General features: G+C 48.2%; 2 protein-coding genes and 1 non-coding gene across 4 annotated transcripts in view; 2 read left to right on the top strand and 1 right to left on the bottom strand.

Annotated features, from left to right (window-relative positions):
* ADAM15 (ADAM metallopeptidase domain 15) overlaps nt 1-23,659 on the top strand; it is a 365,789-nt gene that overhangs the window by 289,756 nt on the left and 52,374 nt on the right. The gene's annotated exons all lie outside the window — the stretch shown is intronic.
* Nucleotides 15,049-22,586, bottom strand: KRTCAP2 (keratinocyte associated protein 2). Its single transcript, XM_035099401.2, has 5 exons — nt 22,467-22,586; nt 21,078-21,232; nt 16,635-16,698; nt 16,365-16,431; nt 15,049-15,236 (listed from the first exon to the last, which is right to left on the bottom strand). The coding sequence occupies exons 1-5, from the start codon at nt 22,468-22,470 to the stop codon at nt 15,116-15,118; spliced, it is 411 nt and encodes a 136-aa protein (XP_034955292.1). The 5' UTR covers nt 22,471-22,586; the 3' UTR covers nt 15,049-15,115.
* TRNAA-UGC (transfer RNA alanine (anticodon UGC)) lies at nt 15,798-15,868 on the top strand. Its single transcript has one exon. It is a non-coding gene; the product is annotated as a tRNA-Ala (tRNA).

Genomic DNA, 23,659 nt, shown 5'->3' with positions numbered 1-23,659 from the left:
CTGAGCTGGTTGGATTCTGGGAGTTGTAGTTCCGGTTCAACAATGTTCTCAGAGTCCACATGCAGCATGGACCGTGGTCAGGGATGTTGAGAGCTGGGGTCTGGCAGGCTCCCCATCCCTCTCCTAGACACATGTCCCAACCAATCAGGGTAAAGGTAAAGGAGCCCCTGACCATTAGGTCCAGTCGCTGACGACTCTGGGGTTGTGGCGCTCATCTCGCTTTATTGGCCGAGGGAGCCAGCGTACAGCTTCCAGGTCATGACTAAGCCGCTTCTGGAGAACCAGAGCAGTGCACGGATACGCCGTTTACCTTCCCGCTGGAGTGGTGCCTATTTATCTACTTGCACTTTGACGTGCTTTCGAACTGCTAGCTTGGCAGAAGCTGGGACCCAACAATGGGAGCTCACCCCGTTGCGGGGATTCGAACCGCCGACCTTCTGATCGGCAAGCCCTAGGCTCTGTGGTTTAACCCACAGCGCCACCCGCGTTCCTTCAACCAATCAGGGACCACATGTTAAATGCATTTGCTGGGTGTAAAGCTGGGATGGGGAGCTCATGCCCCCCCCAGAGGCTTTGGGGCTAGCCCCAGCCAGCATGGCCAATTGGCAGGGATAAGCAGAGCCCAGCAACCTCCCATGAGACAAAGGTCCCCCAGCCTAGATTTTGGAGGCCTCTTCCAACCCCAAACTCTGAGCTGCCCCTCTCCAACCTGGGTCAGTCTGATCTAGTTCTGCTGGGAAGGAGCAGGATGCAGCCTTGGCCTCCAGAACGTGCCACTCTCTGACCAACAAAAACAACAACAAGAAGAAGAACTCCCCTCTATCTCCCCAGACCACCTGAAGCGTGCCCCGGCTTGAATATTATGGGGTTTTTTTCTCTGGCTCAGGTTGTTCCACTGCAAAGGTCGGGATGTGCGTCAGGCTGTTGGAGAAATGACGTCCCGAAAGAGAAAGAGTGACAAGTCCGGAGGAGGATGGTCCATGCAGTCCATCATTTATGAGAAATAACCACAGTTGCCCCCCAGGCACTTTCTGCCCCATCCCTGACTCCCCACCCCACACCCCCGCTAGTTTCTCTCCCAAGCTGGTAACTACCAACTACAGCAAAAACAGCCGTGATTCTTCCTCTGGCTGGTTTCGCTTCTGCTTTGACACACAGGGAGCTGCATTTTCCTGAATCAGACCAAGCGGCCCATTATTCAAAGATTGCTGCTACCTGTGCCACACTTTGGAACTCCCCGCCTATTGATGCCAGCCCTTCACTGCTCTCTTTGGCACCCTCGGGTGGCGCTGTGGGTTAAAACACAGAGCCTAAGGGCTTGCCGATCAGAAGGTCGGCAGTTCGAATCCCCACGACGGGGTGAGCTCCCGTTGCTCGGTCCCAGCTCCTGCCAACCTAGCAGTTCGAAAGCACGTCAAAGTGCAAGTAGATAAATAGGTACCGCTCTGGCGGGAAGGTAAACGGCGTTTCCGTGTGGTGCTCTGGTTCGCCAGAAGCGGCTTTGTCATACTGGCCACATGACCTGGAAGCTGTACACCAGCTCCCTCGGCCAGTAAAGCGAGATGAGCGCCGCAACACCAGAGTTGGTCATGACTGGACATAATGGTCAGGGGTCCCTTTAAAAGCATCTTTGCTTAGGCCAGGCATAGGGAAACTCCAGCCCTCCAGATGTTTGGGTCTACAATTCCCATCATCCCTGACCACTGGTCCTGTTAGCTAGGGATCATGGGAGTTGTAGGCCAAAACATCTGGAGGGCTGTAGGTTGGGGGTGCCTGGATTAGGCCAACCTATCCAGAAATTGAGATGTATTTTGGTTCTTAGCGGATTGTTGATTTTATTTATTTTCTAATGTTTTAAATAATTGGTTGGTTTTTTCTACAGTTTTTTTTAAAAATTGATAATTTCATTGCTTTTTTGTTTTTTAAATAATTTCTATTAAAGATTTTTTTAGGTAAAAAAGTATGTGTGTTGTCTCTTTTTACCAGGCCGTAGTGATTTTTCTACAGATCGGTTATACTCAACGTGAGACATTAGTGTTGTATGCAGTATTGCTATTTTTGTAAGCCATTTGGATTTTTAGAATTATTATTTTACAAGCAAGCTACCCAGCTGCATAGCTCAGTTGGTTAGAGCGTGGTGCTGAACCTAGCAAGGTTGCGGGTTCGATTCCTGTAAGGGACAGCTGTGTATTCCTGCACTGGAGGGCGTTAAACTAAATGCTCCTCAGGGCCCCTTCCTCTGTAATTGTATGAAGCAGCATATACATTTTAGGAAATAAAACTTTGCCATTAGTATATCCAAATATTTGGCTCGTTTAAGGCTACATAGAACTTTTACTCTCAATAATAATGGACCTCACAGCTTCCATTCTTACAATCTTCATCATTTGTAAAGTGAACCTTTGTGTGAGTAATTTTAAAAAATAATAATTTTGATTGAGTTTTGCTTTACATACATCCATAGAAAGTTTCCATCCAAAGTTCAAATTAAGACTAAAAATAAACAAATACATAAAAATACATAATAACTAAATATCTTTCCCTCCACCAATTACCCATGATTATTATTCTGAATTATCAAACCCAAGCACTCTAGTGACTAGTCTTTCGAGTTGACTTCCGTCCACCACCGCAATTTGAGTCATTCTTTTTCCCCCTAACTGCCCTCTTTAGATGTTTTTCATTTCTTGGTATTAACTTATTTAGTTATGATAACTGTTTTGTCTTTTGCAAAAATTAATCAAAGCATAGTAAAGGTTTTATTTGAGAACAATGTTTTTATAACGCTCTCCTTCCTTACTGAACTTTTGACTTGTTCAGTTCCTAATTATTTCTGTCATTTTAGCCAGCTCAATGTATTCAAATAACTTTATTTGCCACTCTTCCTTTATTGGAATCTCTTCCACCTTCCATTTTCTGGCAATAAGCATTCTTGTTCCTGTAGTGACATATAAAAATATCCTTATTTTATTGCTTGGGATATCTGATGATGGTAAACACAAGATAAATGCTTCGGGCTTTTTGACGAAAGTTTGTTTGAACTCCCCCCCCCCCAATTCTTCACAAATACTACCGTATCCCAAAAGTAAAGGTAAAGGGTAAAGGGACCCCTGACCATTAGGTCCAGTTGTGACCGACTCTGGGGTTGCGGCGCTCATCTCGCGTTACTGGCCGAGGGAGCTGGCATACAGCATGACAAAGCCGCTTCTGGCGAACCAGAGCAGCACACGGAAACACCGTTTACCTTCCCACTGGAGCGGTACCTATTTATCTACTTGCACTTTGACATGCTTTCGAACTGCTAGGTTAGCAGGAGCAGGGACAGAAGAACAGGAGCTCACCCCGTCACGGGGATCGGCTCTGTGGTTTAACCCACAGCGCTACCCGCGTCCCATCCCAAAAGTTGTTGTTGTTTAGTCGTTTAGTCGTGTCCGACTCTTCGTGACCCCATGGACCAGAGCACACCAGGCACTCCTGTCTTCCACTGCCTCCTGCAGTTTGGTCAAACTCATGTTGGTAGCTTCGAGAACACTGTCCAACCATCTCGTCCTCTGTCGTCCCCTTCTCCTAGTGCCCTCAATCTTTCCCAACATCAGGGTCTTTTCCAAGGATTCTTCTCTTCTCATGAGGTGGCCAAAGTATTGGAGCCTCAGCTTCAGGATCTGTCCTTCCAGTGAGCCCTCAGGGCTGATTTCCTTAAGAATGGATAGATTTGATCTTCTTGCAGTCCATGGGACTCTCAAGAGTCTCCGACAGCACCATAATTCAAAAGCATCAATTCTTTGGCGATCAGCGAAGATCCCACAAGTAAGCGTAAGTAATTTTTAAATTATCTTTGTATTTTGGTCCTTCCAGGCTGTGACGATATAAGGATTGGAATTTTTGTTTCTTTGGCGCGACTTTCTTTTTGCTACGTTTGAACTTTTCATTGGTTACCAAAGAATAATTTTATTTTTTTGAAAAAAGGAAAGGGAAAAAAAGGAGGGGGAGGAAATAAAACAAATAATCCCGCCCCAAAATAGATGATTAGGTTGCAAAGAAAGGGTGCCCACACAGCAGCTCTGTGGCAGACGATCACGCCTGTGATGCTGAATGCGCATTGTACGCTCAGGATGCAAAATACATCTCTTTGTACACACCCAAGAGTTAACATCTCAGCTTTTTGGGGGGCCTGGGACTGGGAGAGCCTCTTCCACCTGTTCTGTCAGTCAGCGAGACGGAGCCAGGAGAGATCCTGACAAAAGAACCCGATGAATGTATGTCATTTCTCGTAGGTCACAGGGACTCTGAAGTGCCTTGGCCCTGGGTGCATGAGGAGGTGACTGAGAACATGCGCCACACGCATGGGTTCAGCCTGCTTCGTCGCCCTTGAACAGAGTCGTGGGCAGCAGGCAGGGGGGGAAAGCCAGGAATCTGCCTTATACCAAGCCAGACCATTGGGTCCAGCTAGGTCAGTGTTGTCTGCACTGACCGGCAGCAGTGCCTTTTCAGGGTTCCCAGCCCTATTTGAAAGCTGGGTTTTGGGGGGACCTTTCCGTTAGACCAAAAGCGATAAGAAAAGAAACGATGTTCTTCCACTTCGCAAAAATATACAACGCGCCCGGTCTCCTGGAGTCAAATCTCAGCAGGCGAGCAGGGCAGGTGGTTATTTTCCAGCCCTGTCTCCCTTTGGGGAGGAAAAAAAGGAGAGAGTATCTGCCCTTGTTTTAAATGTCAAGTAAATAGATTCTCAGTGCTTGGGCCTGCTACTACCTGCCTGGTTTTCCTAGGATTTTCCTGGCTGTTTGTACAGGTCTAAACAGAGAGGGTAGGGGGTAGGGCGGAGCAAGCGGATTTCTGTGGAATGCCCTGGCTGATCCCAGGCAGGGCTTCTGGATCCTCTAAATCAGGAGTGAGGAAACCTGCGGCCTTCCAGGTGTTGGTGGACTACAACTCCCATCATGCTTGACCCAGCTGGCTGCTTGGGAGTTAGGCACCCAGCAACATTTGAAGAGATGCAAATTCCCCGTTCCTGATGAAGAGGTTACGTCGATATGTTTTCTGGGATGTAGGGGAACGTGGGTTTTTTTTTTTTTTTGAAGAGGAGATTAAAATTGCATCAGAGTTGCAAATTTAGTGAGGATCACGCCAAGGAATCCCCAGTGCGATGAGGGTGCATCTCCTTTTTTCCCCCTCAGAAGGATTGTTAAGATCAGGGGTCAGCAAACTTTTTCAGCAGGGGGCCGGTCCACGTCCCTCAAACCTTGTGGGGGGCTGGACTTTATTTTTTTGGGGGGGAAATGAAAAAATTCCTATGCCCCACAAATAATCCAGAGATGCATTTTAAATAAAAGGACACATTCTACTCATGTAAAAACATGGCGATTCCCGGACCATCCGCGGGCCGGATTTACAAGGCAATTGGCTGCATCTGGCCCCCGGGCCTTAGTTTGGGGAACCCTGGTTAAGATCTTGTAAGATCCTTAAAAGATCTCTGCAGGATCCGGCCATTTTTCTCTGAAGGATAGAATAGAATAGAATAGAATAATTTACAATGGAACCTCAGTTTATGAACACCTCGGTTTACGAATTTTCGGTTTACGAATGCCGCGGACCCATCTAGAACGGATTAATTCACTTTCCATTACTTTCAATGGGAAAGTTTGCTTCAGTTTATGAACGCTTCAGTTTATGAACAGACTTCCGGAAGCAATTACATCCATGCTTCAGGTTAAGTACGCTTCAGGTTGAGTACTCTGCGGACCCGTCTGGAACGGATTAATCCACTTTCCATTACTTTCAATGGGAAAGTTCGCTTCAGTTTATGAACGCTTCAGTTTATGAACAGACTTCCAGAACCAATTGTGATCTAGCTAAACATCCTTTTCTCACCGTGGCCAACCTGGTGCCCCAATAGGAAGCTGACAAACAGGACCGGAGAGCAACAGATTCCCAGCAACTGGGGTATATTTTCTCAGATACTGGAGGCAGATATATAAGCTGCTCTGGCTAGTAGAAGAAGAATCATCTTTATTTGCATCAGCCACTAGCCATAGCAATAAAGACAGGGGTAAATACTTAACTACGCAAAATACATTTTGGAGGTTTACATTAATAATCAAATAATAGATCTTATTCTAATTGCCCCCGCTAAAAACCTTGCCGTTTTTGCTGTCACCTGACCATCTTGATCGGCTCAAAGAAAGGACATGGTAGCAATGGTTGAGCGACCCAGCATGGACAATAATAGAGGGGGAATAACCTCACTCCTCAAATCTTTATAAAGGTTGCAAGCCAGAAGCACAGGAGCCACTGACTCCACATTGACATAACCAATTTTTTCCCCCAGTGGAATTTTTTGAAATCGACCCTCAAGTCCAGCCGAAGGCAGTAGATTCAATCTTGCGAGAGTGAAAGGGCGCCTGCATTTTGGAATTGTTAAAATTCCGCAAATAGGGTGCCAACAAGTGTCAAAATGACTAGGTGGTAAGTAATCGCACCGTGGACAAAATTTCCTTACTGTGGCCAAATTATTCGATATATTACCTCAGATACTGGAGGCAAATATTTAAGCAGCTCTGACTAGCAGCTATTGATAGTCTCCTCTATGAATTTCTCTAATCCTCTTTAAAGCCACCCAAAATTGCTGGCCATTGCTAATTCTCCTGGGAGATTACAGATTGCAGAGTTTAATTATGCGCTGTGCAAATAAGGATATTATTTCTTTTTTAAGCAGCTCTGGGCTTACTCCCAGGAAAGTGTGCACTTATGGAGTGGCAGCCTTTAGGTCAGCAGAAGTAAGCTTCTTTGTTTTTTTCTGGGGAGGTTACGCCCAGGTAAGTGTTTATAGGATTGCAGTTAAATATGTTCACAGGAGAGTCTGCATAGTGTATTGGGTTTCGACCTAGGAGACCAGGGTTCAAATCCTGAAGTTCACCACGCATTTCACTGGGGTGGCCTTGGGGCAGTCACTGCCCATCGACCTGGCCTACCTCCCAGGGTTGTTGTGAGAATAAAAAAGGAGGGGAAGTGGCTCTGTATGCCAGCTTGATCTTGAACTCCTTAGGGGATATAGACATAGGGTGAGTAGACCCACTGAAAATTAACGTGTGATGAAATTAAACATCGATGTTGGGCGAGCACAAATGTCACTAGTTTTGTTGAATTGGAATATAATTGTTGAGTAACAAATGTAACTTTCTAGATTAATTTATCTCATAAAATTTATATGCTACTTGATTGTAAAAAAGAGAGAGCAATTTTCAAAAAGACAGAACGATAAGATTATCAACAGGAAAAATTAATGACAATTGTTAGGGCAAAATTCTGGGTGCGAGAATGCTCAGCCACCCAGCTCATTAGGGAGGTGGAGAGAGATGGGGGGGGGTGCTAGGAAAACTCAGCAGAACCTCCATGTTCAGGGGCAGACTACCAGATTGCTGAGAGGGTTGGGCAAGCGCAGGAGAGGCAAATTGTGTCTTCTGCTTTTGTGGGCTTTCCCAGAGGTGCCTGGTCTCCTCTCTGCACTCATCGGCCTGTTAGTAAGAAAGATATTATCCATAGATAGCTCAGTTAGAAGAGCATGAGACTCTTAATCTCAGGGTTCTGGGTTCGACTCTGTTAGGGCAAAATTCTGGGTGCGAGAATGCTCAGCCACCCAGCTCATCAGGCAAGGGCCTGTGGTCGTTGCGGAGTATAAAAGGAAGGAGTCCAGCCATGATCTGGAGCAAACAGCAGGGTTTATTACTGCGCAGCAGGTTCAATGCCAGACTGAACACCGTAAACAGGGCTGCAAGAACATTTAAAAGTTCCCACCACCATCCCATAATGCACATTGAAAGCATCATACATACATCACTTGTGACAGGGTAAAACGTCAGAAAAGGGGAAGGTGCAAGGGGCATTAGCATACAGGTAAACAGGAGGTAAACAGGATTAACATAAGGTAACAATGCACAATGTCCCAGGACATTGATAAGCAAGTACCAGTAAGCATCTGGGAGGGGATCCCCGAGTACCTGGTGGGGAAAAACAATGGGTCCAGGTGTGTGTATTGCCTCTTGCTTCGGTTGGGAATGGCAGGAGATGGTACCTGAATGGATTATGGATATGCAGAGGAGCACCACCCTGGCTACGTGACTTCTCGCTTAAAGGATTATGGCTGTTCCCTGCATCCCTGAGAGCCCTTGGCCAGAGTCGCAAAAGGGGGTTTCATTTAGAAATACAGAAATATGGTTACATAGAGTCTCAGGCAACAGAGAAAGGGTAGGAAAGGGAGCCTTTATTACACAGGGCTTGATCTTGAGGGGTTCGTGTTGGTGCGATACTAGATTGGTGTTGTAGGATCAGACGGGGTCCCCTTGAGGGCATTTGTGCCAATCTTGATTCCCAAATGAAGCCTCGTTTGGGTGCCCCCCCCCTATAAAATTCCCTAACAACAATAATTTAAAACTTCCACAAAGTTAAAATAACAATAGACTGCAAACAGATTAAACCTCACAGCCGCTTTCTCGGTTGGTCTATGAATGTCAATGGGACTACTCTCATTAGGGCTAAGATTGCAGACAGCCAATAGTCTGCATAAGCCTTAAACCTGCAGGGTGTAGCAGCTTGTCTGTCTTCACCCAGCTCCCCAGTAAAAAAAAAACACACAGCGTTGCAAACTCCAACCAGTCCCTACGACGACCCCTCGAGGCAGGCAGGCAGGCAACTCATCCGCGGCGTCTCCCAGAGCAGTGAGACATATGCTGCGTTTTCAAAAAGCTCAGCCTACGAAGTGCAGCTGTGTTATGAGTAAGCACTGGGAGTCTGGAACTTGAGGAAAGGCGATCCCGGGACAAAGGCTGTGCGGAGAAAATAGAAAAGGCCCAGGAGACGAAGAGGTGGGGAGGAAAGATCTGGGAACATCTGTGTGGTCCAGGCCTAATGCCTCTAAAACTCTTGCCGAGTCCTGTGCTTCAGGCTTTGAACGCAGGTGGGAAGCATTCTGCATCGTGGGGGGGGGGCTATTATTCCCTCCTGGATCCGGCTGAGGTGCCCCCCCCCAGTCTAGCAAAGCGGACGGCTGGCTCTTACTAGGAACACCACTGAGGAGGACAGCCATCTCCTGTTGCCTGTCCCTAAGTGCACGGAGATAGACTGCCCCTTTCCATGGAGGCTCCGCTTAAAAAGAAGACCGTCAACAATGCCATGCATTAGAAAATGCCATGCCCTAGAGCCCCATAGTTTTAAATTCATGGCCCGTGTCCTTTCAGCCTGGCTCATAGAATTGTAGAGTTGGAAGGCACCACAGGGATAATTTGGTCCAATGCAGGAATCCACATTTTGCCCAGTGTAGGGCTTGAACCCACAACCCTGAGATTAGGCGTCTCGTGCTCTACCGACTGAGCTATTCCAGCTTGCTCTCCAACGGCAGAAATTTGGCAGTACTGTATGCTGATCCTGGATGTGGAGGTCCCACTCAGCATCCCCTTCACCCCTCCCAGCTGCTGCTGTTTGCCACCCAGCGACTGGTATCCAGAGGTACACTGCCTCTGAGCATGGATGCTCCGCTCCTAAACATGATGGCTAACAGGCCCGACGAGCCCAACTTCCTGTTTCCTTGCTGAGGCCAGGCAGACGCCTCTTGCGAAGCTGGTCAGCAGGGCGGGAACGAAACAGGCCTCCCCCTGCTGACTGCCTCCAGCAATAAGGCATTTGGAGACAGACTGCCTTTGGATAGGGAGGGTGGTTGCATCTCGCACTCATGACCAACAACAGCCGTGGGTGGACGCCTCCCCCTTAAGAGGTGTCTGAGCTCCTTTTACACTGTGGCAACAGATTCCGCAAACGGATTATGCATCATTCGGAGTAATAATCCTCTCCTTTTCTGCTGCAAATCAACTCCGCTGGGAGATCCTAATATTATGGGATAGGAAGGGGAAGGCGAGTTGGGGAAGAAACCTTTCCTACCGCTTCTCTCTGTCCCAGTGTATAGGTCTCTCTTTATGGCCCCCACAATAGCCCCAAAGACTTTCAGCCAAGGGTGGGGAAATTCAGGACCTGGCCCTCCGAGTCTCGCTGTTTGGCCCTCGAAACTCTCTCCTCAGGCCACATCCCTTGCCGTCCCTGCTTTGGACCTTTCTTGAGTGTTTTTGCCTGGCTGAAATTTGCTGAATTCCTCTTTGTGACTCTTGCCTTGCTCATTGTGTCTCGGGCATCTGAGTGTGTGGACACAAGCCTCCTGAACAACAGGGAAATCTTGCACCCGTTGCTCTGCACACTCTTGCCTCTGGCCCCAGCCCCCCCTGGCATGTGGCCCTCAGAGGATCTCCCAGGATAGAATGCGGCCCTCCGGCTGTGAACACGGCCCCTGCTGTCCTAAATTATTATCATATTTCGGAAAATCTGCCCGCTTACTGTCTGATCTCCCCCCCCTTTTTTTGCACCCGTGTCCCAAATCGCACAGGGTGGGTGGGAAGAAGACCCCTTCCTAAGTCAGGACACAGCTTCTTTCTGAGAAAAGCCCCCCCCCCCCCAAGCTGAGGGGAAAACGGGATCGGTTTTCAGCTCTGGCACAAAGTAACTTGGACAGGAGCAGACAGGCATTGTGGAGAGGTTTGAGTTACAAAACAAACAGGAGTTTCGCTCTGGAATGCGGCTGAATAGGGAAGGGGGCTCAGCCCCCCTGCGCTTGTTGCTAAACCCTTTGCTTGCACCCCCCCACCACCCAAAAAAATCTCAGGCTGGCAACTGTTTTCTTTCCCTGCGGCCTGGGGGACAGAGGTGAAAGGTGGAAGGAGGCCTTGGTGTTCGAAAGGAGGGGTTGACATTTGAACCTACCTGGGGCAGGTTTGTGGTGGGATTGTTGTGGAGGGAGAGAGGAGAGGTGGTCTTCATCCCGGCCTGAATTGCTTCCCCCAGGCTGAAATTCAAGAGGTGGGGCGGGGGAGCTTATGGAAGGAGAGTTGCCTGACATCTGCAAGGAGGTTTGCCGGAGAGAGGGAAGGGGCACCCATCCCAAAGTATATGAGAGAAGGGATGGGGCAGAAATTAGGCACGGTTTGTGCTTCCAGGAGAACCTACTTTCTTTTCACTTTATGTAGAGTTGGAAGGGACACCCAAGGGTCATCTAGCCCAATACAGGAATCTCAGCTATAGCATCCATGACCGATGGCCTCCCTCTTTCTGAAAGGATGCAGGGGCCAAAACACAGCCTTCTTTTGAAATGCACCCTTCTCCAAATTTTGCACCGCAGGTCTCGGGCCAAAGGTAGTTGCCAAAAACGTGTACCTTGTTAGGGAGAATCCATTGCCGAAATCTGTACGTTAAGTCAAAACGGAACGGGTGAGGGGAAAAATCCACATTACGCTCTGACACATTTTCACAAGGAAATGCGGAGAACTGAATTTAAGGTTGGGAAAAGAAGAGTTGGCGAGAACGGGGATTTAGCTGCCCTTCCTGCATTGCAGGGGTTCGTTCTGGGGTCCCTTCCAACTGTACAATTCTCTGATGGATCTGCCCAGCCTTGTGTCAGGACAGGAGTAAGTCCCATTCACTTCAATGGGGTTTACTCTATAGTCAGTGTGTGTGTGTGCGACTGCAGTCCTAGGCATCAGAAGTAACCCTCCTTGTTTTTCAGAGGAGTTTATTCCCAGGTGAGTGTGTATAGGAGTGTGCATGGTGCAATGGTTTGGGTTCAACTTTGAGACCAGGGCTTAGTCTTCCACTCAGCCAGGGTGCTTACCATGAGCTAGTCCCTGTTTCCCAGACGAACCTTCCTCAAAGGATGGATGTGGGGATAAAAAATTTTTTGGGGGGGGGGGGCACATCAGTGTCTTGTGGCACCTTAAAAACCGATTTATTCCTTCATGGCTTTATTGTAGCTCTGCCACAACCTCCCTCCCTTCGCCCCACCTACAAAAGGAAGATAATTACCGTACGTATTGTATCCTACCTTGTGACGCGGGTGGCGCTGTGGTCTAAACCACAGAGCCTAGGGCTTGCCGATCAGAAGGTCGGCAGTTCGAATCCCTGCGACGGGGTGAGCTCCTGTTGCTCGGTCCCTGCTCCTGCCAACCTAGCAGTTTGAAAGCATGTCAAAGTGCAAGTAGATCAATAGGTACCTTTCCGGCAGGAAGGTAAACGGCGTTTCCATGCGCTGCTCTGGTTTGCTGGCCACATGACCCAGAAGCTGTACGCCGGCTCCCTCGGCCAATAAAGCGAGATGAGTGCTGCAACCCCAGAGTCGTCCGCGACTGGACCTAACAGTCAGGGGCCCCTTTACCTTTATCCTACCTTACTGGGCTGTTGTACAGCTTTCTAAGAAAACACTTCTAAAGTGTAGTTACAGGTAGGTAGCCGTGTTGGTCTGAGTCGAAGCAAAATAAAAAAATTCCTTCAGTAGCACCTTAAAGACCAACTAAGTTTTTATTTTGGTATGAGCTTTCGTGTGCATGCACACTTCTTCAGATACACTTCAGATACTTCTAAAGTGTGTTATTATTTGTTGTCATTACGAACAAATGAATAGCAGGGCTGTTGCACACACGCTTCTGCCCTTTTTGCTCCCGAAGCTTCATCCTGAGAGACAACAAGGCCTGTTCTTATCACTTTTCCTTTTGGGCAACAATTGCAGTGATTGAAAACCAGAGTCTGGCAGCTTGCCTTCCTCAATCCACACGCTTTTTAAAAAACCACTCGGATCTCTGCCAGTCCTGCAGTGCCCCCTGGAGGAAGCCGCCTCACATCGCAATGGTGGAGAGAGCAAGCTAGACCCAAGGCTGGGAAATCATAGAATCATAGAGTTGGAAGGTAGACCCAACAGTCATCTAGTCCAACCCCCCTGCAGTGCCCATTATTGGCACATTAATAATGGGCACATGACTGGTGTATTATCTTGCGTAACTGGCAGTGGAGCCATAGGAGTGGTGCTGTTGGGGGGGGGCACTGCCCAGTTGGCATGGACGCCTGGCGTCTGTCTTGCTAACAGCTCCTTGTTTACAAAATGCCCTTCCTGGCAAAGTGCGTCTGCCTCCATTGTTCACAGCCATGAGGAATTTAAACAGCAGTATTGTCCACTCAGGCGATTGACAGCGGAAACACATTGTTGCTTGAAATATTGATATTATTTGCCGCAGAAGTATGTGATTGCGTCCACCTTGCACGCAGAGTGTCTCAGGTTCGATCCAGGTAAGGCTGGGAGCAAACCCTACTTGAAACCCTGGAGAGATAAAAGGAAGTCCTTTTCCATGAGGCGCGTAGTTAAGAAGTATGGAACTGGCTCCCACAGGAGGCAGTGATGGCCAACAACCTAGGCTGGCTTTAAAAGACACTTGGACAAATTCACGGAGAGCTACTGACGGTTATTAGCCATGATACCAGCTGAGACCTTACCAGTCTAGCCAGAGTGGTGCATGCTCCGGTTATCTCCCGCTTGGACTACTGCAATGTGCTCCTCCACGTGGGGCTACATTTGAAGGTGGCTCAGAAACTACAACTAATCCAGAATGCAGCAGCTACCGTGTTTCTCCGAAAATAAGACACCGTTTTATATTTATTTTTCCTAAAAAAACACACACACACCGTGGCTTATTTTCAGGGGATGTCTTATTTTTTTATTATTAAGTATGGTACAGTTTAACCTACAAGGTTAAACTGCCTATCACTATGGCTTATTTTTGGGGTATGGTTTATATTCCTTGAATGCTTAAAAATCCCGCTATGGCTTATTTTATGGCTACGTCTTATTTTCGGAGAAACAGGGTAGACTGGTGACTGGGAGTGGCCGCCAAGACCAGGGGTCAGCAACCTTTTTCAGCCGTGGGCCGGTCCACCGTCCCTCACACCCCTTTTTGGGATGTGTGTGTGTGAACGAATTCCTATGCCCCTCAAATAACCCAGAGATGCATTTTAAATAAAAGGACACATTCTACTCATGTATTCCCCGACTGTCCGTGGGTCAGATTGAGAAGGTGATTGGGCCGCATCCAGCCCACGGGCCTTAGGTTGTCTTCCCCTGGCCAAGACCATATAACACTGGTTCTGAAAGACCTAAATTGGCTCCCAGCCCTAAAAGATCTCGGCCCAGTATACCTGAAGGAGCGTCTCCACCCCCATCGTCCAGCCTTACTGCAACAACCAGGCAGAGGGCCTTCTCGGTAGTGGCACCCGCCCTGTGGAACGCCCTCCCATCAGATGTCAAAGAGATAACTATGGTGTATGACATTTAGAACACATCTGAAGGCAGCCCTGTACTGTATAGGGAAACCTTTTAATGTGTAATGTTTTATTATGTTTTTATATATGTTAGAAGCTGCCCAGTGGCTGGGGCAACCCAGTCAGATGGGTGGGGTACAATTATTATTATTATTATTATTATTATTATTATTATTATTAATTTCCCTACTCCATGTGCTTCCCTTTTGCTCCTTCTTTCCCAAGTTGTGTCATTTTCCTCAACGAGGGTGTGGGGGAATCTCTGGCCCGCCTGATGTTGCAACTCCCATCAGCCCTAGCAAATGTGGCCAATGGCAGGGGCTGATAGGAGTTGTAGTTCAACGATGTTCTTGGACTCCAACTCCCATCAGCCCCCAGCCAGCATGGCCAATGGTTCAGGGCTGATTAGAGTTGTAGTCCTGCAACACCTAGAGCAGGGTTTCCCAAACTTGGGTCTCCAGCTGTTTTTGGACTACAACTCCCATCATCCCTGACCACTGGTCCTGCTAGCTAGGGATGATGGGAGTTGTAGGCCAAAAACAACTGGAGGGCAGAGTTTGAGGAAGCCTGATCTAGAGGACTGAAGGTCCTCCATCTCTGTCCTAGACACATGTCCCAACCAATCAGGGATCACATACCAAACGCACTTACAGGTTTGATGTAGGGGGGCAGTCCTTTGCCCTCGAGATATTGTCGAACTCCCATCAGCCCCAGGCAGCTGGCCGAGATGGCCAGGCATGATGGGGGTTGTCGACTCAGCAACATCTGGAGAGGCAAAGCTTTCCCACACCTTTTCTGGAGTGCAAGCACATTGGGGCGGAGACTTCCCCCCCATCCTTATCTGAAATAACAAGCTCAGAAGAGAACGGGGTCTTGTTTGTTTTTAAAAAAGGAAATGTTTTATTGGCTGTTCCGACTGTCCTCAGGATGGTCCTCTACTTCAATTCCTCTTCCTGCCTTTACTGACAGTCTTGGCAACCACGGGCACCGGGGTGGTCGACTGGTACAGCGTGGAGGAGATCTTGTTGATGTAGTACAGGGCGATCATCGAGAAGATGAAACTGGGAAGGAAAGCCAGAGGGGTGAGCGTGTTGCGAGGAAGACTTGATCGCAAGGAAGGGCTCAAGGCTAGACCAACTGCTTTGGAAAGGAGGACCAGGGAGGGGGCGTGGCCTGTGAGGAAGGGGCATGGCCCGCAGAGAGCATCCCAAAGGCCCTCCTCCCTTTCCATAGCTCGGCTCCCTAGTTCCGCGGTGGGGAATCTTTTCCCCCTCGAGGGCCACATTCTCTTCTGAGCAATTTCCCCCGGGACCATGTGCAAAAGTGGGTGTGCCGGCAAATGCACATCTTCGCCATTGTGCAGTAGGCTAGCTTACATGCAGACCGACTTGACCCCCACACCCAGGTTTGCATCTCTGATTATCAGCCCCGACTGCAGTCAGAGGAGAGGCTGTGTTGCTAAATCAGAGCTATGAGAAACTGCAGAGCTTGTTGGACTCCAACTCCCATCAGCCCCCAAGCAGCATGGCCAACAGCCAGGAAGGACGGCCATTGGGAGTCCAACCTTCTGCGATGTCGGCCAATCAGCCTTTAGCCCAGGGAGTGTAGCAATGTCTTTGAAAGGGCCATGGCTCAGTGGCAGAGCATCTGCCTTGCATGCAGAATGCCCTGGGTTCAATCCCCGGCATCTCCAGGTAGGGCTGGGAACGCCCCCTGCCTGAAACCCTGGAGAGCAGCTGCCCGTCAGTGCAGTCAACACTGAGCTTGATGGGGAATCATCTCACTCAAGGTCAGACGGCTTCCCTATGTAAACCAGCCCTTGCTCCGGAACGTCGAGGACTAGAATCTTGCTTTATTTTTAGGGGAGAGGACTCGGAACGGCAACAGAGCAGAAGGTCCCCCGGCTCAGTCCCCCGGCTCAGGGGAGCCCTGCTTGAGCTGCTGCCAGTCAGTGTGGACAATGCTGAGCTAGACCAGTGGTCTGATTCAGTATAAGGCAGCTTCCGACATTCCTGTTTCAATCGACTGTGTTTTGGGAGCTTCCTGCTTGCTTTGCTAATTGTGGGGGCTTCTGCCCCTGAGCTGGCCCTGGTAGCAGCTTTAGATGTAATACAAGCTGGATTTCCTTAATCCAGATCTGTTACGACGTGTGTGTATGTGTGTGTTGGGACACCATCCCCTGTTCTTACCAGGTGGTGACGCAGACCCGATGAATCAGCCCTGAAGCAAACAGTGCCAGCAGCAGGCAGGTAATAACTGTGGAGGAAAAGGAGGTGCATTTTGGCAAGGGGAAAAAAAGCGATGGGAAATTATTATTTTGTAAACAACCCCCACCCTAACCCCCCCAAAAAACCCTCCCCATATCAGCCAACCACCGGCTGCTACATGCAGGCCAGCCGATTTCTCAGCCCCCCACCTCTCTGAAAAGAAAATGATCACCCTATATCCGTTCAGCTTACTTTCAGGGAAGATCTTAGCTTGGAATCCTTTGCCGAAAATCAAATTTTCAAGGTTGTTGAAGGCCTGGGTTTCGAGTCAAGGAAAACATCTGCTGACATGTCCCGGAAGTGAGAAGCCTCCCCACACCCCCGGCAGACATGCAGATACTCTCCCCTCTGTTGCTACACAAAGATCGTCACTCACTGCTTGGTCATTGGAAATAAGAGAGATTGAGGTGGAAGGTCAGAAATGCGTAAGCTTTCCAAGTTCTCCAGAAAGCATCTTCAGACTAAACAGAGGGAAAATGTCAGAAATGTGTAAGCGTTCAAGTTCCCCAGAAAGCTTCTTCCTGCTAAATGGACAAAATCTGGGGGTCTACCAACTTTACGTAGCCAAAATGGAACCATTCACCCAGAAGCGCAGGCCAGGGGGGAAATGTTGTGAACCTCCCTGAGATCTGCGGACAAAGGGTGGTACAGCATACAAATTTAATAAGTAATAATAATTCCCAGTTTGCTGGCATCACATAACATGCGTACTACACTTGTAAAAATCGATCTTTGCGTGTTGGAAGTCCCTGCCTTTTGACACTAGGCAGGCCCCTTTGCTTTTTGGCACCCACCCAAAAAATATTTTTGCTTAGGCAAGACTATCTAGATATGTTGAAAGCTAAAAACTGGTTTTTAGCTTATTGGTTTTAATTACTTTTCTGAACTTTTCTGAACATTACACTTATTTAAAAAAGGGCTATCTAAGGTATCTGTTGGAGATGCAATAGGGATAATGCTTCTCTAAAACATATGTATGTTCATTGTCCTATATTAAAAAGATTTTTGGCAGAAGGTAATTGAAACTATCAACAGAACTGTATGGAATAACCTTACATTTAGAGAGCAAAACATCCTCTTGAATTATATACTCAGCACATGGACCCTTACAAAAGGACAATACAAGTGGACTCTCCGTGCCCTTACCGCAGCAAAAAGACTGATATTGATGGAATTGGAAAAATAAAAATGAGGCTCCCTTCTATGATTGGATTGAAGACTTATGCAAACTCGCAACATATGAACAACTTGCATATAAACACAGACTTGTCATGGACAAATTCAATGATATTTGGAATCCATCCTTATAAATACTGCGATAGGTTAAGATCTCCTTTTCTTTTTACTTTTATTTACGTCTCACCATGTTTAGTGCATATATAATTATGTACTTTTTGAACTGTCAATAAATACGTTTTTTAAAAAAACACTTTTCTGAACTTTCTAAATAATTGTTTTTGATTGTTCTTTTTGTAAACCACTTTGAGGTTGTTTCCTTTTAAACAATCGAGTGGTATATAATTTTTTTAATGAAATGCAATATAAATGAATACACTTCGGTTTTTAAAATCAGGAACAGTGCGGCTTTCAATGCTGTAAGGCTGGACCTGCTGGTGGAATAAGACAAGTGTGGTAGAGTCCTAACGTTGTAGAGTGGAGACTGTGCCACTTTAGATTTCAGCTGGGTGGGATTGCATTTTTGAATTATTTGCTGCATTAAATACCAAGCAAAACACGAGCTACCTGCCAGTTTTTCTCTGCAGGTTAACTATGGCAAACATGTAGAACATTCCAGGTAGGGTTGCAAAGGACTCCTTGGAGAGCTGCTGCCAGTCAGTGTAGACAATACTGAACTAGATGGACCAATGGTCTTGACTTGGAATGTGGCAACTTCTTAAACTCCTAAGAAGCAAAAAAAATGCTGGACCTTTCTCCCAATAATGCTAGACTTCTGTTTAAAGGGGGTAGGGAATCAGCAGGTAGATGTCTCTGTTCATTAGAAAAACTAAACAGCGCCCCCGCGCCCCTGAAAGTCAAATTAGCGCAACACTTTTATTTAGGACCAACGGAGGTTAGCTGGTGGACGCGGGTGGCACTGTGGTCTAAACCACTGAGCCTCTTGGGCTTGCTGATCAGAAAGTAGGCGGTTCGAATCCCCGCGACGGGGTGAGCTCCCGTTGCTCGGTCCCAGCTCCTGCCCACCTAGCAGTTTGAAAGCACATCAAAGTGCAAGTAGATAAATAGGTACCACTCCGGCGGGAAGGTAAACGGTGTTTCCGTGCGCTGCTCTGGTTTCGGTGTTCCGTTGTGCCAGAAGCGGCTTAGCCATGCTGGCCGCAGGACCTGGAAAAACTCTGCAGACAAACACAGGCTCCCTCGGCCTGAAAGCGAGAGGAGTGCCGCAACCCCAGAGTCGTCTGCGACTGGACTTAACTGTCAGGGGTCCTTTACCCTTTACCTATTTAATGAGGTTAGTAAAAAACAAAGCCAGCCCTCACAACTTCTCCAGAATGCTGATTCAGGCAGGGTTAATGGTTTTGGGGGAACTGAAAGCATGTGGTTACACGTTTCTGATGTCATTTCATGTGATTCCCTCTATTTCCAAAGTTCAGGTGGTTAGTGACAACCTGTTTACGTAGCCAAAGTCACGTCACCTACACGGAGGAGGAAGGGATCAGCAGGCCTGAGGGAACTCTGAGGTTTGTGTGTGCTCAGCGACCGTAGATGATTGGCTTACTGTTGTGGGGGGAGGCGGGGAATGGAAAAGTGGGTGAGAGAGGGAGCACAATGGAGTATTACAGAGGGCATTGCTGGCGGGCTCCCTCAACAGAAGCACCCTCTACTGCAACATTTTGTTGCAGAACTTCCCGGCCCAAATGAGGTATTGTCCTAACATTAGTAAAGGGACCCCTGACCATTAGATCCAGTCGTGATTGACTCTGGGGTTGCGGCGCTCATCTCGCTTTATTGGCCGAGGGAGCCAGCGTACAGCTTCTGGAGAACCAGAGCAGCGCACAGAAACGCCGTTTACCTTCCCCCCGGAGCGGTACCTATTTATCTACAGTGGAACCTCGGTTTATGAACACCTCGGTTTACAAATTTTCGGTTTACGAATGCCGCGGACCCATCTGGAACGGATTAATTCACTTTCCATTACTTTCAATGGGAAAGGTCGCTTCAGTTTATGAACGCTTCAGTTTATGAACAGACTTCCGGAACCAATTGTGTTCATGAACCGAGGTACCACTGTACTTGCACTTTGACGTGCTTTTGAACTGCTATGTTGGGACCGAGCAACGGGAGCTCACCCCGTCGTGGGGATTCGAACCACCGACCTTCTGATCGGCAAGCCCTAGGCTCAGTGGTTTAACCCATGGCCCACCCGCGTCCCTAGTCCTAACGTTACTTGCAAGGAATTATTTCTATTTCTCTGATTGTAAAGGAATCTGTAAAATATATTGCTTGTAGCTGGAGCGTTAAGTTACTGAAAACAATGAACGCTGTAAACGAAAAAGTAGTATTATTTATTATAATAATTAGGAAGTTTTTAATACCTGATGTTTTATTATGTTTTTGTATCTGTTGGAAGCCACCCAGAGTGGCTGGGGCACCCCAGTCAAGTTGGGCATGGTACCAAATAATAACATTATTATTTTTATCAGAGTGGAACCTTGGTTGTCAAAGGTAATCTGTTCTGGAAGATCGTTCGAATTCTGAAACATTCAACAACTTGGGGTGGAAAGGGAGAATGTCAATTTCAATGGTGAAAAAAAAAAACACAGTGGAAGCTGTTCAGTTTCCGAAGCATCTTCGAAAACGGAAGCCTTTACTTCTGAGTTTCCGGCGTTCGGGTTCTGAAACGTTCGTCAATGGAGACGTTTGAGAACCGAGGTTCCACTGTATTATTATTGTTACTATTATTATCAGGGCTATTTTCACAGAAATTCAGTTCTGGCACCTCTCAGGTGGGCACCATTGCCATTCTAAGAGAACGATGGAGGTGTTCGTTCTGCATTCTGGCACCTCTTTTTCTAGAAAAATAGCACTTATTATTATTATTATTATTGAATATGATGTTAAAAAAGGATTCTCAATGCTATTTGTAGAATATATTGCACTTCCAAAAAATGTAACCTGAGTTTCGAAACAGCGTTGAAGCTGGGGTGGGTGGGTCAGTTAATTTCTATATAGTATTTTAATCAATATTACTTCCGCAGCACCATTTGAAGAATTAAAACATTTAGAAGAATAAGACCATTTAGAAGAAAATAGCCTCTCCTAGCTCTACCCGAAGATGTCAGGGATTCAACCTGGAAGCTGCTTCTGCACTGCAAAGCAGAGGCTGAACCACTTATAACACAGGGACATAAGAAGCTGCAGTTCAGAGCACTGGTCCCTCTAGCTCAGTAGTGCCTACCGTGACTGGCAGCAAAACACCCAGGTTTCAGACTAGAATGTTCTCAGCCCTACCTGGAAATGACAGGCATGGAGCCTGGGACCTTCTGCAAAGCGGACCCTCCACCTACTGAGCCGCAGCCCTTATGTGTCACCTTCCTGCCCCCTTTGACCCCACCCCATTCGGACAGCCCCATCCCGGCTGAAAATGCCCAAGCAATGCTGCACTTAGGAGGATACTGTAAGGGAGAAGATGAAGAGAGCAGAGCCCAGCAGGCCTCCTTGGATGGTCAACCACTCGCTGGACGCCAACTGGCGGCTGTACATCTGCATCCCGGTGAAGAGCAGGAGGCACAGGAGGGACGAAAGCACCAACGATGTACCTGTGCCGACAGCTGGGGAGAGAGAAAGACACAAGGGTCACTTGCCTCTGCTGGCAGGAGGCTGACAGGAGCACTAAGGACAAGCGTCATTAACACATGACCACGACATTTTGGATCCCCTCCGAACAGATCCCAAAGTTTCGTGCTGTCTTGTGCCCGTGATCCCCACACTTTGTGCCAACCAGCAAACTGGGGGGTCACAATTTAATACCTGAAACCTAACATTGTCCAATCGACTCCAAACCAGTGCCAAAGTTTTGTGCCGCGAATCCTGTGTTTTCTGTCACACACACCCCGGCAAACTGAGTAGTTGATGCTCGATCTGGGGGCCAAAGGTATACCTCAAAACCCAAAATTGTCTGATTTGACTCCAAACTGGTGTCAAAGTTTTGTGCAACGAACCTTGCTTTTTCTGCCACCCCTAAAACTGAGTAACTGGCGCTCAAACTGGGTTTACAAGTTGATACCCCAAAACCACTCAAGGAATGTGTCAAGCAGGGCCTGGTGAGGGTGTATGATATGGAGGAGCAGCAGCAGCACGGCCTGAGGGCACGAGATAGGGGCCTGCCGGGCCACACTTGGCTTCCAGGTCTGAGGTGCAGGGGACTTGAACTGGGTCCTTCTGCATGCAAAGCAAATGCTCCACTGCTGAGCTCCAGCCCATAGCTGCCAATTTTTCCCTTTTCTCGCGAGGAAGCCTATTCAGCATAAGGGAAAATCCCTGTAAAAAAGGGATAACTTGGCAGCTATGCTCCAGCCTCTCCTCAGCAGAGGCAGCTGCCTTGCAACCCAGCCAGGCCATTCATCTGCTGAGCTCAGTATTGTCCGCGATGACTCACAGTAGCTCTCTGGGGTTTGAGGAAGGAGGGAGCCTATTTCGAGATGGCGGGGATTGAACCCGGGACCCAGGAGGTGCTCTGCCACTGAGCGACAGCACCTCCCCGACACAGGAAGGTGCCTTATATTGAATCCATTGAGCTTAGTGTTGCCAACACAGGCTGGCAGCAGCTTTCCAGGGTTTCAGACAAGGGGAGGCCTCTTCCCAGCCCTACCCAGGGATGCCACTGGGGACTGAACCTTCTGCATTCAAAGCACATGCTATGCCACCATTGCCCATGCTCCTCACCCACAAGGCGCCCTGAGCACAGGCTGGCAGCAAGAACCTCGGTGCAGAAGGCAGTACCCACCCCTCTCCAGTCCAGGAACATGCATGTCGCCCACCTCCCCAATCACTATGCCACATTACCCATAATGCAACGCGCTGCGCCCTCCGATGTGTCCGCTCCCGGTTTGAACCAAAGTTCCCTGGTTCTTTTTCCCCCTCGCGCATGCGCCGTTCTCACGCCTCCTTCCCTCGGCGAGAGGGAGCTCTCTCTGCCGCGCAGGCGCGGCTCTGCCCACGGCTCGGAGCGGAGACGTGTAATTTGCGCCTCCGCGCAAGCGCGCCGCACTCCCGCCCGCCTGAGAGGGGCGGAGGGTGGAGAAGTATGCGTCGCGCCACGTTCTCCGCCAAGCGGCCGGCGGCGCCCACTGCAGGCTTTGCTGAGTTTAATTTCCTCATGCTGGCCACTAGAGGGAGCACACGCGCATTCAGCGAACAAAGGACCAGAGGTGGAGAACCCCGGAAGCCCGGGAAGCCGCGGGTTCGAGTCTTGCCTCCACATTTATAGGCCTGATCACATTTAGTGAATACTGCAGTTTAACGATAATGACACGACGACGACGGTAATAAATGCAAAACGTACATCTTCTTAGATTAGATTTCTTTATTGTCATTGTGTAATTACAATGAAATTGGATGCTATCCCATAAAAACAAAAACAAGAAACAAAACAAAAAACACATTTTCAGCCACACATGCACATGCCTACACAACTCTTCAGGTCAATTATTTAGTTACAGTATTTAAGCTGGATATAGCTTTTGGGTAGAAACTGTTTTTTAGTCTATTTGTTCTTGATTTAATTGTTCTATATCTCTTGCCCGAAGGCAGTAGTACAAAAAGACTATATCCCGGATGAGATGGATCCTGTAAAATATTTTTTTTACTTTTTTGAGGCAACGGGAACTGTATAGATAGATCTGCCAAAGATCTTCCTGAAACCTTGCACCTTCCGATTTAGAAGCTAAGGGAACGCACTCTGCCTATGCTCAGGTGCACCCTTTCCCATCCAAAGCCTGGCCCGTGACACTGTGGGAAACAGGATCAAAGCCTTTCTACCAGCTCAACAAATGACCACACCCTGGGATGGCATGTGGCGACTGGAAGCTCCTGCGGGGCCGCCCCCCCCCATCAACCTTCTGCACCCCGCTCCCCTTGGCTGCTTCTCCTCCTCCCTAAAGCGCTCTGCATGTGGGATCTGCTGCACAAGCAATAAAATGATTACCATTAATAATCCAACACACACACACACACACGCCCTCCATCACTTCAAAGGG

The sequence above is a fragment of the Zootoca vivipara genome, chromosome 17 (genome assembly GCF_963506605.1).
Source record: "Zootoca vivipara chromosome 17, rZooViv1.1, whole genome shotgun sequence".
Taxonomy (NCBI): domain Eukaryota; kingdom Metazoa; phylum Chordata; class Lepidosauria; order Squamata; family Lacertidae; genus Zootoca; species Zootoca vivipara.
This window is presented reverse-complemented; position numbering and strand designations above follow the sequence as displayed.

Excerpts from the sequence above, each read along its gene's own strand:
- KRTCAP2 (XM_035099401.2), bottom strand. Across the intron at positions 16,699-21,077 it reads TCTTCATCTTCTCCCTTACA|GCCTTCAACAACCTTGAAAA; the intron begins GTATCCTCCTAA and ends CTCGAAACCCAG. Across the intron at positions 15,237-16,364 it reads CGGGTCTGCGTCACCACCTG|TTTCATCTTCTCGATGATCG; the intron begins GTAAGAACAGGG and ends TTTCCTTCCCAG.